Below are 15,781 nucleotides of genomic sequence, written 5' to 3' on the forward strand. Positions count from 1 at the left end.
TGAAGCCTACAGCTCTCTCTCTTTCTCTCTCTCTCTCTCTCTCTCTCTCTCTCACACACACACACACACAATAACACACTCTCTCTCTTTCTCTCTCTCTCACACACACACACACACACACACACACACACACACACACACACACAATCAACCATACTCTCTCTCTCTCTCTCTCTCTCTCTCTCTCACACACACACACACACACACACACATGCATACAGCCCTGGGACAGAGGGCTCCCCTGCCTGTCAGGCTGGCTCTGTGTTGCTTGCTTTCCCCATCGAATGAACCTACACTGATTCCATCCTCTTTTCTGTCTCTGAGGTACGCTGTGAGCTGTGTATGCTTGTGTTTTTGCGTGTGTGTGTGTGTGTGTGTGTGTGTGTGTGTGTGTGTGTGTGTGTGTGTGTGTGTGTATGTGTGAAAACTGACCTAATGTTACACTATAGTGTACACTACAGTAAAAGAAGAAAAACAGACAAGCATAATCAACAACAGTTCCAGGTAAGCAACATTGAGAGATAAGTGAATTCAGAGGAGGAAGTTTTTCAAAGAGGCCATGGACACAGATGGTGGTCAAACGCAGTCTCCCTGTCAATCATCCGTGACAAAAATACCACCCTTCTATCAGTCCCATCAGGCTTTGCATGGAGGCAGCCAAGTGCTGGGCACAACATGCAATTCAGCTTGCCTCTTTCTGCCTGGGAGGCAGACCCGTCCTTCAACATTGACAATGCCTGTTGAATGATTGGGATTAGCTGACCTCCAGATGTTCATGAACCAATATTCTCTCTCTTCTTCTTCTTCTCTCTCTCTCCTCCACTATATGAATGAATGCATATCTCTCTTTCATGGTGTCAAGGTCAGGGCCAACCTGTATTGTAATCCCATCAAATCAGCCCTTTAATTATAGATTATCTCTTGCCTCTCTCGCTCTCTCTCTTGTGATGGATCTTTTTTTAAGGTATGCTTAAATCCACAAACATGACACAGACTGCTTGTGCAATTGATAGTTGTGTGAAAAGTAGCCTGTAATGGCCCCTGGTATTAGTAGCACTATACACAAAGTGTATTGTGACATATGTTCCCCATAGTGCCATAGATCATGTGAACCATAGCAATACACCTATTGTCCTTATGATGCTATGTCAGTGAGGGAATGTCTACATGTGCGTTGGCCCTGCTGTTGTGCACATGCACATTTCCATAGAGGAGGTTATGTAACAGTCTATAGTGTGTGCTTTGATACTCTGGTCTGAGGGGCTACATGGACCCATTTTCCCTCAGCCCTCCCCTCCTCAGCTATTTTTACTCAGCATTCACCCTGGAGAGGAGTGCAGCACCCTCTCTTTTTCTCCTTCCATCAATCCTCCTGCATCTCACAGCTCCTTCTCATTAATCAGCTCTCTTGACCTACTCCTCCTCCCACCCTCCTGTTTGCTTGTCCCTCCATCTCCCTCTCTATCCTCTCTCTTCATCTCACACTCCATTGCTCTCTCCCTTACTCTCTTTCTCCATCTCCCTCCTCCTGCTATCCTCTCTTCACTGCACTCCCTCCTCCCTCCCTCCCTCCTCTCTCTCTCTCTCTTCTCAGCATCTTCCTCTGACTCATCCCTTCATTCCCTCCCCCTTCTGTCACGTTTTACTCCCCCCTTCTCCATTTTGCTCCCCTCTGCTCTCTCTCTGCCTCCCTCCCTCTCTTTCTCTCTCTCTCCCTCTCTCTCTTACACTCACTTTGTGTTTCACTCCCTCCTCTCTCTATTTCTCCTCCTCCTCTATTGCTCTCATTCCCTCCATCCTCTCCGGCAGTCAGAGGCTACGCAGACGCGCGCACGGACAGCAGGTAACGGCACTTGGTTTTCTCCCTCTGCTTCCTCCCTCTCTCCTCGGCATGCTATTTATCCTCCTCACCCTGGTCTCGCTGTCTCTCTGGCTTGCCTTGTTTGTACATGTGTGTGTGTGTCTGTGTATGTGTGTGTGTGTGTGTGTGTGTGTGTGTGTGTGTGCGTGTGTATGTGCATGTATGTGAGTGCGCGCGCGTTATTTCTGGGTTATTTCCCTGCTGCCAGTGCTGCTGCTGCTGCTGCCAGTGAGGTGGAAAGGGGGAGGGGGAGATTGGGCGAGTGCTGTAGGCGTGGGTGGAGGTGATGCTACAGAATGTGAGGCTGTCATGGTGCAGGTTCTTGTTTGTGTGTGTGTTTGTGTGTGTGTGTGTGTGTGTGTGTGTGTGTGTGTGTGTGTGTGTGTGTGTGTGTGTGTGTGTGTGTAGGACTGGGTCTGGCTATGTGTTTAGCAGTCTGTCAGCACCTGCTTCTGTCATTACAAATCGGAGTAGGAAATGATGGTGCATAAACCATGGTGTGTGCATGTTGTGTGTGTTTCTTGACAACAGAAGAGGGAGACGGAGGGATACCAGGGGTTCTGCTGTGAGCATATGCTGTCATGTGAATGTGTATCTGTGTGTGAGAGAGAGTATGGCATAGAGACAGAGAAAAAGGCTGGATAGGGAGAGAATGCAGTTGTCTGCATTGGGACATTTTCTTGTATACTGTAGGTGTGTGTGTGTGTGTGTGTGTGTGTGTGTGTGTGTGTGTGTGTGTGTGTGTGTGTGTGCTTGTGTTTGTGTGTGTGTGTGTGTGTGTGCATGTGTGTTTGTGTGTGTGTGCGTGCACTGTAGGGCTCAGTGTTCGTGTCAGACAATGTGAATGTGTGTGTGCATGTGTGTGTGTACGTGTTGGTGTTTGTACGTGTGTGTGTATGTGTTTTAGGTGTGTGTGCATCTGTGCTTGTGTGTGTGTTTTCATGTTCATGAGAGTGTGTGAGGCAATGCCAGCGTGTGTCCAATCTGTGCTCCTTTCTTGCAAAAAACACCCTTCTGTTTGACTGTCTGTCAAACAGTCTTGCTCTGCATTTTCCCCCCAACATGGTTCTCTTTCTCCCTGTTGTTCAGCAGCATCACGCCATCTCAGAATTTCTCTCACTTCTTCTGCTGAAAGAGGGGTTCAATAATTGATCTGTCTCTCGTCCCTCAGCACTCTCTACCCTTACCCCCCTCCTCTCTCTCCCTCTCTCCTCCCCTCTCCCTTCCCTTGTTTCTGCTGACGATGCGGTGCGGCTGCAGTCCCACATAGGTAGAGAGGAAATGTGCTCTTCACTGTATTACGTAACCCATGGCCACATTCATAAATGCACCAAGTTGTGGGGTAGAATGTAAACTAGCTTCTGCTCCACAAATACCCCCGTCCTCCTCTCCCCTCTCTCTCTCTCTCTCACACACACACACACACACACACACACACACACACATACACACACAAATATATTCACTATGCTGTCCACACTAATGTCCGCCCAACCTTTTGAGGCAACCATGAAAGCGCGGCTGACAGCCCACTTCTGGTTGATGTGTCTTAAAAAAACACAGCCATGGTTTATGGGCTCGGGCTGTTAGCCTCCTGCCATGAGACAGTTTCACGGCCCCCCTGGCACACCGCGCACAGCTGGGAGTGGAATTATGGGGTAGCGGTCACCATGGTCGGTTGCTTGATGGCTGATAGGGTCTTGATGATGCCTCTTTCAGTGTCTTAATCACACACAAATGCACACACACACACCACTACACACACACACACAGACACACAGACGCACACACACAGACACACACACGCACATGCACACACACACTCAAATGTGGAAAAAAAAAATTACACTACACATAACACTTTAGGTTGTTCTTGAGAGGTTGATCATCTCTGACACTTTGTGGATCTGTGTTTTGGGCCCATTTGTGTCAGGGATCTCTATTCTCATGTATAGCTGAAGCGCACTAACAAAAAATAGCCACACAGTGTTGTTTCCTTGGGAGGAAATACTGCTGGGAGCAGAGCAGTGCGCCATCAGCCTCACCACACCCTTGAGCCAGGTCTGGCTCCCCTTGGAAAGAGCACTGGTTTGATGCCAGCCAGGTCGATGTGCATTGCATTATAGAGCCGTCCAAATTGCAAATCTCCCCGAAAGCATCCCCGGATGAGACACCGCTTGAAACGGCAGTTATTCATTTGTCTACTTACCATAAATCCAGTCCCGGGCTTTCTGGGGGACCTTTTATTTGATTGGCCTGAGCTTGGTTCAATAGACGCAATCTCAAAGAAAAGGGCCTTTTCACATCATGAAGGGCAAGGCTGATAGCATCTCATCTGAGAGAGAAGCACTCCTGTGTCAAATGCCCCCCTCGCCTCAGAGCCTGCTGGAGAGAAAATGAATAAAGAAAAAAAAGAAAAACGGCACAAAAAAAAAAGCTTTGTGTCTAGACAGAGCCCAAGAGAGCCTGCAAAGTCTGATCCAGGATCTGTTCATTTTCGCTGATGGATCAGGACTTATAATTCTAACTCTCTTTATCAAAGGACCAAAGAGATTCATTGTACAGCACAAAGCAAGACTTTAATTTACAAAAAAAGAACCCACAATCTGCTCTCTGATTGGCTTGCTGTACTCTTTTCTTTTCTTTAACACAGGATGTCCATTGTGAGTATCGTTGCCAGGGAGATCCTGGACTCCCGGGGAAACCCCACAGTTGAGGTGGACCTGAGGACTGAAAAAGGTAACTTGAGAGGGGCCTGAAAAAGCCTCCCTGAACAGACTGAGACTGTGAACCAGATAAAACGAACCTAAGACAAACTATCCCCAAAATGTAACTGCAGATCTGTATCATATTTCTCTGAGCTTCAGCTACAACACAATTTGAAAATAGACCAAGATGATTAGGCATTATTTTGAGACGAACAGACCCAAAATGCATAAATTCATTGTATGCCATTTAAATGCTCAATTGACTAATTTAATTTCATTGCCGATGTAGCATGCACGCCTGCAGACTGCAGTCTCTTACAGAAAAGAATAAACTAAGATTGCACAAAGTACTCCTGTCCAAAGTACGCCTGTCCTTCTCAGTCTTTCTGTCTGTCTCTCTCTGTCAGGTGTTTTCAGGGCCGCAGTGCCCAGTGGAGCGTCCACAGGGATCTACGAGGCGCTGGAACTCCGAGATGGGGACAAAAGCCGTTACAAGGGGAAAGGTGATTACCTGCGGGCCAACCTGACCAGTCTTTACATGGCCTGAACAAGGTGTCCATTTTCCAACCAAGGGTTGATGCAGAATCAAAACATGCAAAGGTCCCTGAGGGATGAAATTGGTAGTTAGGGATGATATTGGTTACTGTTAGACTGTTAGAGTACTTATCTGTAAAAAGTACTTTAGGCTATGCATTTGCACAGCAACCATAACTAAGCCTATTCTATTTAATTGCAGTGCATTTCCTCAAGTGCATATGACACTAGACTCCTCTTTCTCCCCTTTCCTTAGAAATGATCTCCCTCGTCTCTGTCTCTCTCCATCTCTCTTCCTCTCTCTTGTTTTTTTCCCCTCCCAGGTGTACTGAAGGCTGTCGGTCACATCAATGACACCTTGGGACCTGCACTCATCGCTTCAGTAGGTGTTGAGCTGATGGCTGCTCTTTCATTTGTATCCTGCTGTCCGGTCACGTGCCGATGGCCTCTAGAAACCTCAGACTCAAACACAGAGGCACAGTTTGCTCTGATACCATCTGCCATTGGTCCCTACTGCATATAAAAAAAGAACAGAAGGAACAAACAAGCAAATCCATATGGCACCAAATTAATAAATAGACAAACGTCGAGGGACATGTTGTCAATAACATCTAATAACTCTCATGTGTTAGTCTGCAAGTATGTGCACAGACATGCATGCTCTGTGTGAGACTGGTCAATGCCATGAAAGTAAATCAGTTCACCATCATCATGTCATATTGATTCAAATATTCAGAATCGGTTGTAGCTGTTATCTAACATGACGGTCTGGTTCCTTCTCAGGGTATCAGTGTGGAGGAACAAGAGAAATTGGACAATCTGATGCTTGAGATGGATGGCACTGAAAACAAATGTGAGTGTTAAATCAAGATTTTGAGCTATATTAATGAAAACAATTCTGCATACATAACTGGTTTTGGTTCTTCAACGATAAACTCTGTTATCCTTCTACACCCAAAACAGCTCAGTTTGGCGCTAACGCAATCCTGGGCATCTCGCTCGCCATATGTAAGGCTGGTGCAGCAGAGAAAGAGGTCCCTCTGTATCGCCATATCGCTGACCTGGCAGGAAACACAGAACTAGTGTTGCCAGTACCGGTAAGCATGGCGCCTTCACAAAACATGATACACATTACCATAACTGTATGTCAATTTGAGATACACAGAAATATGCACTTTTCTAGTGTGCCTTATCTACTGAGAAAAAACACAAGGAGTGCATTCACTTCATAACACATCAACTCCTTCTATCTCTCTCTCAAGGCTTTCAATGTAATCAACGGAGGCTCTCATGCCGGGAATAAGCTGGCCATGCAGGAGTTCATGGTCCTTCCAGTTGGTGCCGAGTCATTCCGTGATGCGCTGCGTATCGGCGCAGAGTTGTATCACACCCTGAAGGCTGTCATCAAAGACAAGTATGGCCAGGATGCCATTAATGTGGGTGATGAAGGTGGCTTTGCACCCAACATCCTGGAGAATAGTGAAGGTATAAATGCTTGTTTTGTGTTGGGGATTTGTTCAAGTGGATTAAAAGTTTGCAAAACCTCTCTCTCTCTCTCTCTCAGAAATGGATCATTGCAATTCAAAGTAAAGTAGTTTTAAAAATAGGTGTTAGACTGAAAAGTATGTCTAATTAATTTCATCTGTGTCATCCTCGACAGTTCTAAATGATCTAAAGTTCTGAGCATTTGTCCATCTGATCTGATTCTCTCTCAGCTCTGGAGCTCCTGAAAACAGCCATAGAGAATGCTGGCTTCACGGATAAGATTGTTATTGGAATGGATGTGGCTGCCTCTGAGTTTTATCGTGAGGGAAAGTACGACTTGGACTTCAAATCTCCGCCTGACCCCAGCAGACACATCAGTGCCGACGAACTGTCTGAAATCTACCAGGGCTTCGTTAACGATTACCCAGGTAAGGAGTTCGCCAACGAGCCATAGAATGTGTGTCCAATAGGAATTTGAAGAGTAGCTATGTTAACCTTGGTCAAGGACAAATTCCCACTAGACTATTTATATGGTTCAAAGCGGAACGAGAAAAACTTTAATGACCAAATGTCAAGTTAAATTCACAGCCACAGCCCTGGGATCGTGTTTAGATGCCAAGCAAATTGCAAACATGGCCCCCATGCCAGGGTTGCTAGCTTCTCCTCATCTTCACACCTTTCCTTCACCTCGTCCTCCCAGTGGTGTCCATCGAAGACCCCTTCGACCAGGACGACTGGGCCGCCTGGACACAGCTCACAGCCTCTGTGGGGATCCAGGTTGTTGGGGATGACCTGACAGTAACCAACCCAAAGCGGATAGAAAAGGCTGCAGAGGAGCGCTCCTGCAACTGCCTCCTGCTCAAGGTCAACCAGATTGGCTCCGTGACCGAGGCCATTCAAGCGTAAGGCAGCTTGTGGTCATTCACAAGCCATCCAAAAAGCCATGCACTCATTCATTAATCATTCATTGTTATCCCATACGTTGTAATGCATTATTCATTTTGTGGATTATCTTTTACTTTTAAAAATTAATACATCACAAACTTTCATTTTCTGTTCATCCAGACAGACAATACAGAACACCCATGTGTGTAGACCCAGGGAAAATCTTACAAACTATGCATGATATAAAATGTTTTTTTTGTTTATTCAATATGGCTGGTCTATGAAAAGACATGGTTATATTTGTGCTGTAGTAATTCTAATAACAGTTTTGTGTTTGTGTCTCTACACACTGAGCCAGGAGCTCTCACTTCTGGGTGCCAAATTCAGGCAGTTGGCCAAAATAATAGATTTTTTTGTAAAACATCCTTAATTGGTTTATTCTCTCCTCTCTCTCTCACACACACTCTGCCTTTCTTGTCTCAGGTGTAAGCTTGCTCAAGCCAATGGTTGGGGTGTTATGGTCAGCCATCGCTCTGGAGAGACAGAAGACACTTTCATTGCTGACCTGGTGGTGGGACTCTGCACTGGACAGGTAGATACACAAACAAACACAAACACACACATACACAAACACAGAGTGAGAGAGAGAGAGAGAGAGAGAGAGAGAGAGATAAAACTACCACCACCACCACCAAATAACACACCTATAAGGCAATCTGCAAAATCACTCTTTGTGCATGTGAGAGTAAAACTAATCTCTCTAAAACACACATTATCAAACAGAATATGCTCTTTTATGGATAATTTATCCCCATTTGTTTGTCTTTATCCTTTTATCTCAGATCAAAACTGGTGCTCCTTGTAGATCTGAACGACTGGCCAAGTACAACCAGTTGATGAGGTAAGAGGCTTCCCAAAACATTTAAATATTACATTTCCCATTCAGAGATTGTTATTATTGAAGACTACATAATATTCATGGTCCTGTCTCTAGAATGAAACACAACTAGAAAACAAGGAAAACAATATTTAGAGAAAATGTGATGAGTATGGTAGCCTACCATGCAGAACTTAAATCAGAAAGATTTTTTATATAGAACATCATATGTATTACACAGCAGATTCAGTGCACCTGTTTCAGCAGTAATGATAGAGGCTTTTGGTTTTGCCAGTGCTAACTGGCTTTTATAAATCTGTGGTTAAGTACTACAAGCCAGACCATCCTGTGAAAGGGTAACAAACAGTCTACAGACAAACATTTAATCCATGTTATTGGCTAACGGAATTTCTAGAACCACACAGATTTGCAGGACAACAACCTTCTGAGCGATGCCAGAATAAATGGCCCTGAGTAATTGGCATCACAGAGCCTTTATGGATAGTCACAATGTCACTGTCACCCCACAAGCGGCAGCCAGTGAGATCGCACCTCACGCCGTGATCAGCTAAGGCTAATCCAATAGAGTTCTTAAACCAGCAGGCTATGGAGGGGCCGTAAGCCAATCAGTGCCTCAACCTGTGCCATGCGCGTGCATGTGTAAGGTATATAAACTGTATGGGTGTTTGACATTGACCTGTTCATTGAATGGTCACGGGTTGTTAGCGATAGTCATAGCAAAATAAAACAAACAAATAACTAAATAAATAAATAACTTATTTCTGTTACAGGATTGAGGAGGAACTGGGTGACCAGGCTCGTTTCGCTGGCCACAACTTCAGAAACCCCAGCGCCCTGTGAGACTGACACTGCTGCACAGACCCACAGACAGCCAGACAGGTTGACTGACCGAGAGACAGCCAATATGCACAGGACGACATCACGACAAAAGCGACTGACACCCACCAACAGGACAGAATGCACTAAACAAAATAATACTGGAGACACATAGTGCAGGATGTAGGACTAGAACTGCAAGATCACTCATAAAAAGTAATAACTATGATAAAAGTAATAATAATAATGATAGCCTATATAAAAATAGCATATCAAATCCAACAGATGAATTGTACTGTTGGAGCATAGACACTGAATTAATGAATCTCGTAGAGCACTAGAAAATACTGAGAAAAAAACTGTAGAAACTACCAAGACAACCACCTCAACAGACAGACGGACTGACAGACACACACTGACTGCAACTTGAGACTGACTACTGATGATGCACAAATGAATAGAGGAATACTGTGAATTGAAAAGAATGAAAGGGCACATTGACAACCTATTGTACTGTAGATATAAAGCCTGAAGCACAAAAAAATAAATAAAAGCGAGGATTGAAGGTCTTGTGGTGCAACACATCAAATGACTGGACACGCACGCTTACAGTCTGACACACACACACACACACACACACACACACACACACACACACTAACACACAGCTACAAAACAAGTAGCTCCCAGTCTCACCTTCTGTCACCTGTGAAAAACACACACATATACACACACATTCACAACTGCACTTTTTTCTCCTATTTTCCTCTCTGTCAATTGAAATTGCATCACTGTTTTCCTGTTCTTTTCATGCCCCCCCCCTCCTACCCCCCTCTTCCTCTCTCCCTTGCTGTTACTATGATTGCAGACTTGGCCTGTTCCGTCATGCTTGTTCCACTTTCCTAACACCCCTAACCTCCATTGTTTATCTACCTGTAGGATCACTGTGGTTTGGAAAAAAAGAAAAGATTTTAAGCAAATCATAAATGAAGCGGATATTCAATTATGTCATCAATTAAAATTTTCATCATTTACTTCAACCACACACAATCGCTTGTCTGTGTCTTTGTCTGTGGAAACACTTGTTTGACTGTCTGATCAGCCTTTTTGATGAGAAAGGGAGCAGTTGTTGAGCATATATTGATATTAGTAATAATAGTGTAATAAGACTCAGACTCTATAGGAAGGTCATTTTTGTGGTTTTTAGAAATGATCTGGTGGTTAAATCCACATTTATTAAATCTCTTAAATGAACATTTATTAAATCCTTGGAATGGTAGATGAAATGTGCACTATAACGTTTCTGAAGGGTAAAAGATAGATAGATAGATTGATAGATAGATAGATACTTTATTGATCCCCAAGGGGAAATTCAAGGGTCTCAGTAGCATACAGACATCACACACAACATGCACTTACAGCAGAAATGGTAAACATAAGTATAAACATATAACTAAACTCCACTGTACAATAAAGACAGTAGAAGATAAGAAAGATAAGAAAACTAAATACACTATATAAATTAAATTAAGAAAGTCCAATGTGCTTGAGGGTGATCGAGCATAAGACGCTTGTAGTGACAGGGCCGGGACTGGTGAGGTGCTAAAGGGAGTGAGTGTCATGGTGAAGGTGCAAACAGTAGTCCAACAGTCCTTAGTTATGTGTGCATGGCAAGGTGCTCAAGAGAGTGAGTGTCATGGTGAAGGTGCAAAAAGTAGTCCAACAGTAGTCCAACAGTGCAACAGTGCAAGAGTAAGGTCTAGAGACCAGCATAAATAATATGGACAAATAGGAGAGTAAAGTATAATGTAGACAAGGTAAAATAAAAAAAAACTATTTCAGTGCAAGAACAGGTTGAGATAATAGGGTTATAGCCATTAATTTCAGTATTGTAGCAGAAGCCTGACCGCAGCCATTGATCATGTGTGCTAATATATCATGAAAAACAGTGTAGCAGTAAAACAGTAGTGAAAACATTAGGCTGTGTACATTAGTAAAACAGTGGTAAAACAGTAGTAAACCAGTAGTGGGCAGTCAGTACTCAAACATGGAGAGGGTGGAGAGGCAGACAGACTAAGCAGAGAAGTCTATCTCTCCTCTTCCCTTTAGTGAGGCATTGAACAGTTCAATGGCCCTAGGAACAAAAGACTTCCTCAGCCCTTCAGTTGTGCATGGCAGTGAGCAAAGTCTCCAGCTGATCAAGCTCTTTTGGTTTTTGATAGTGCTGTAGAGCGGATGACATTCATTGTCCAAGATGTTGATTAGTTTGTTTAGGGTCCTTTTGTCAGATATTGAAGTGATGCACTCCAGTTCAGCTCCCACTACAGAGCCAGCCTTCCTTACCAGCCTGTCAAGTCGCCCAGCATCCTTCTTCTTTGTGCTTCCTCCCCAGCATACCACTGCATAGAAGAGGGCGCTGGCCACAACAGACTGATAGAACATCCTGAGGAGCTTGCTGCACACATTGAAGGACCGCAGCCTCCTCAGGAAGTACAGCCTGCTCTGTCCTTTCTTGTAGAGTGCATCAGTGTTGGCTGACCAGTCCAGTTTATTGTCCAGGTGGAGACCCAGATACTTGTAGGTGCTTACCACCTAAAAGCATTGGTATTGGGTCACTAAATACCTGATTCTCTCAAATGGAAGTGCAGTTCTTCATGTTAGTCTCAAGAGGGAGACTACACTAGATAGATTGTGAGCTCTCACTGTATATTTAGATTAGCATAATTAGCATTTTTTGAATGACCGTAGGCCTACTTCTTGTTCTTGCCATGATAATGTGCATGAAAGCAAAAATATGGACAATTCCAGTACACTTAATATAGACATTATTAGTATCTACAATATAATATGAAAGAATAGAATATGATATATTATACAATAGAATAGAATACTATAATGTAATATAATGCAATACAATACAACATAATGTATAATATAATAACCTCTTTAATCTCTATTATTACACGGCTCTTCATAATGCTGCAGAATGCTCCATTCACTTGAATGGGCCTTCCCAACGTTCGGCGGTCTGCTAATTCTGAATAACAGACCGTTGCTAAGTATAACAGACCGCTGTCAAGGAAAATTGGCTTTGTGCTTCTATTTCACGTCTTTCATATTACTGCGCAAGGTCTGGAACTTCATTCAAAAGAGAAAGCAGACGGTTGATCAGCGGTGTTCTAAAGAATGTTTGATTCAAGTTCAGTGTGTGCTGTTGTCGAACTATTTGTTTCTCACCAAAAGCCACGATGAAACAGTAACAAATAGGCTATAGCCTAGGCTATATAGGTGGAGACATCGTGGAGAGTTTATTGTTTCGTTTTGGCAAGTAGCCGTGTAATAAGCGGTATAATGTATAGAAGGCCGGTCATTATTGGAAAAATAAGCCCCTTCAGGGCGGAACAAGACCCCTCCGCTGCGCGTCGGAGTCGGTTCGCCCTGTCGGGACTTATTTTCCCAATAAAGACCGGCGTTCTATACATTATCCCTTACATATAACCTACCAAAGAGGTGGTTCAAAGGCTGAACCACACTATAATATGCAATCACAGAGTTTCAAGAGTTCTCACTTTCAGATGCATGCAAATAAAACAGGGCCACAGCAAAGTGGACTTCACCGTTTATTTTCAAGTAGTTAGTCATGTGAGGTACTCTTTGGCAGCCACTGGCCGGTTAGTAAAGTGACAGACGTGATTTTTTTTAAATAAAGGTGGTTAATGGAATTGCTTGCGTCAGATACATTTCAGCAATTAAACATACAGCAAACTATAGGACACATGGCCATACATACCACCGACACACATGAACACACAGACATGAACTGTGTGAGCAGACCCTGTTCAGCTGCCTAACCCATCATGTCAGGAAATAAATAGTTCACAGATTGTTCAGGTGCAACGAAGTGCTCTTCTTAGTACATCTCATTACAGCTACATACATGTTCCACAATAAAAGTCCCAGACTGTGCTACACATTTACATCTAATTATATTCAGTCAGTAAATGATGTGTGGGGTGGGACTTATATTGCCGAAGAGCCATAGGTCTAAAATGCAGCAATACACACAGGTGTTAAAACTCCAGCTGTCGCATCTAAAAGAGGACAAATTGAAGCACAAACCATCACAGAGACATATAAACACACACTCATGCACACAAACTGCAAGAGACACAGGCAGAAACAAACAGGGCAGTTATATATGTGTGCCAATCATATTGCAGCCTAAATGAACCTCAGCTCGTGGTCCGTGTTTCCTATGCACGCGCATTGATGATGTCGACAAACTCGGGCTTCAAGGAGGCTCCGCCTACAAGAAAGCCATCCACGTCTGGCTGGCCGGCTAGCTCTTTGCAGTTGGCCCCAGTTACAGATCCTGAGGCAATAGCAACACAAAAACAAAGAAAAAGGTTTAATTAGCCTTACAGTGACAATACAACTATCACAGTTCTACACAATCAGATGATTGCTGTAAACAGGTAGATTTAGATTGATTTTTAAGTTAGAAAACAAATTCTAAGCTGTATTCATTCTTCTAAATATATAATTCTAATATATAAAGTAAATGATGAAAATACACAGAGCAGTCAGACGGAGGGAGTGTGTTGTTCGCTCCTGACTGACCTCCGTAAAGAATGCGGACGGAGTCGGCCACATCGTCTGAGATGTTGGCCCTGATCCACGCCCTCAACTTCTCGTGTACCTCCTGAGCCTGAGACAGATCACATGGAGACATCAGGGAGGAGTCTTTTATAACTGAAGATTAATATTACAATTGTTCTAACATAGGTATGTATAATGAGGTTATTGTCTAGCATTGGGGTCAATGACAGTGAGGAAAAGTACTTTGCAACAACAACAAAAAACACTTCCTGTCAAATACATTTAGGGCCCTATTTTCGCAAATAGGCGAATGGCGGAAAGCGGATTATTATCACAGGGCAAAATGTAGGTAGGCCTATGGGCGAGTTGGCTCCTACCTGTTCAGGCGTGGCCGTCTTCCCTGTGCCGATTGCCCATACTGGCTCATAAGCCAGCACTACCTTGCTCCAGTCCTTCACGTTATCTGAAGCACGGCACGAATAAAAAAACAAAGAACCACTTTCATGGCATTGTCTCTTCATTTCTTAGCAGTTACTTGCAATTACTGACCTCCTCTGTAAATATGTTACACAAAATTAACTGCTTGTGCTGAGGTATGGTATTCACCTGCAATGACTTGGGTCTGTGCATAGACAACTTCCTCTGTTGTCCCCGCCTCTCTCTCCTCCAGCTTCTCGCCGATGCAGGCGATCACTCCCAGGTCATTCTCTAGAGCATGAGCCACCTTCTGACCAATCAGCTGGAAGAGTTTGCCAAGATAGCCAATCAAAACAGAAAGAATCACATATAGGTATGACATCACAGAAAAAGGGGTATGCATTTCCTTTAACTAGACATTTCAGAACATAAGGAGGCACAGAGCTCTATACCTCATCACTCTCCCCAAAAACATGGCGCCTCTCTGAGTGGCCCAGAATGACCCAGTCGATACCACAGTCTTTAATCATGGCTGGGCTGAGGGAAGGGGAAAAGACACAGAATATATGAGGGTAATGACATCTGACACAAAGAGTAAGCGAGAGAGTGAATGAATGGAGTGAGAGTGAGAGAGAGCACAAGTGGAGGAGAGTGGAGGAGAGTGAAAGAGTGCAAGAGTGTAATAGGAAGGGGTATAGAATGTCATCACAGAATGTCATGACAGAAGCTGTCAATGTCATTATTAAATAGGAATGGAATGAGCCATTGCTACTGTACCTGATCTCTCCGGTGAAAGCCCCCTTGGCCACCTTGTAACAATTCTGTGCCGCAACTCCAATTCTGGGGTCCAAGTTAGATCTTGCAAAGTCCAAATAAATGGTTGGAGCTCCACATACCACCTCTGTTTAGAAGAACATGGAACGTTTGTACAACTCATGATACTCAGTTCATTGGTAGTGAAAACAATTTCCTTTCTAAACGTGAAAGTGATTTTTTTTACATCGCTGTGCAATAGTAGGCTTCAATAATTGGCATGCATTTTACACCAAACCGCCGAGTTTTTTTTGGTCGGCCCATGTATTCGGACAAGCAGGTGTCCTCAGCAAGCCTAGGCCTACTGCGAAACAGCTTCTAAGTGCGGATGATCAATGTCAAAGGGTCAAAAGCAGGACATAGCCAAACGGGGCCTTCCTTTATTTCAGTAACTTTTCTGTCATTTTTGACTACGGGTGATCATCAAGTGGCTGCTGCCATTCTGTCGTCAGTGCATTTCTGCACGTAGCACCTCCACACGAGGATGGCCCTACCACAGCAGCAGCAGCAGGGATGAGAGAAGCTATATTTAGACCGCAGCGCGAGGCGCAATAACAAGCAAAGTTACCTGTTCCGTCATGAAGCGCAGCCGTGTTGAGCGTGGTAATGAGGTCTCCCAGGCTCTTCTTGTCGCCATTCATCTTCCAGTTTCCCCCCACGAAAAATGTTCTTGCAGCCATTCTTATATATTGAGTATACAGTTCTAACAGAGACAGGCCACAGTCACCCACCAGCAACAGCGTACACAGAGCTTCTATAAATCCG

The 15,781-nt window shown here is 44.0% G+C and overlaps 2 protein-coding genes across 2 annotated transcripts; one reads left to right on the forward strand and one right to left on the reverse strand.

Moving 5' to 3' along the window:
* Positions 1-1,696: 1,696 nt before the first annotated feature.
* eno2 (enolase 2) lies at positions 1,697-10,237 on the forward strand. The gene is made up of 12 exons (XM_048230344.1): positions 1,697-1,843; positions 4,515-4,600; positions 4,977-5,072; positions 5,427-5,485; positions 5,887-5,956; positions 6,067-6,200; positions 6,366-6,588; positions 6,819-7,016; positions 7,289-7,490; positions 7,957-8,065; positions 8,316-8,374; positions 9,142-10,237. The coding sequence occupies exons 2-12, from the start codon at positions 4,516-4,518 to the stop codon at positions 9,209-9,211; spliced, it is 1,305 nt and encodes a 434-aa protein (XP_048086301.1). The 5' UTR covers positions 1,697-1,843; position 4,515; the 3' UTR covers positions 9,212-10,237.
* A 2,557-nt stretch (positions 10,238-12,794) lies between these two features.
* tpi1a (triosephosphate isomerase 1a) lies at positions 12,795-15,781 on the reverse strand. The gene is made up of 7 exons (XM_048229564.1): positions 15,585-15,781; positions 14,981-15,104; positions 14,656-14,740; positions 14,393-14,525; positions 14,164-14,249; positions 13,808-13,895; positions 12,795-13,559 (listed from the first exon to the last, which is right to left on the reverse strand). Exons 1-7 carry the CDS (start codon positions 15,694-15,696, stop codon positions 13,441-13,443), a joined length of 747 nt encoding a protein of 248 aa, XP_048085521.1. The 5' UTR covers positions 15,697-15,781; the 3' UTR covers positions 12,795-13,440.

Source organism: Alosa alosa, chromosome 20 (genome assembly GCF_017589495.1).
Source record: "Alosa alosa isolate M-15738 ecotype Scorff River chromosome 20, AALO_Geno_1.1, whole genome shotgun sequence".
NCBI lineage: Eukaryota > Metazoa > Chordata > Actinopteri > Clupeiformes > Clupeidae > Alosa > Alosa alosa.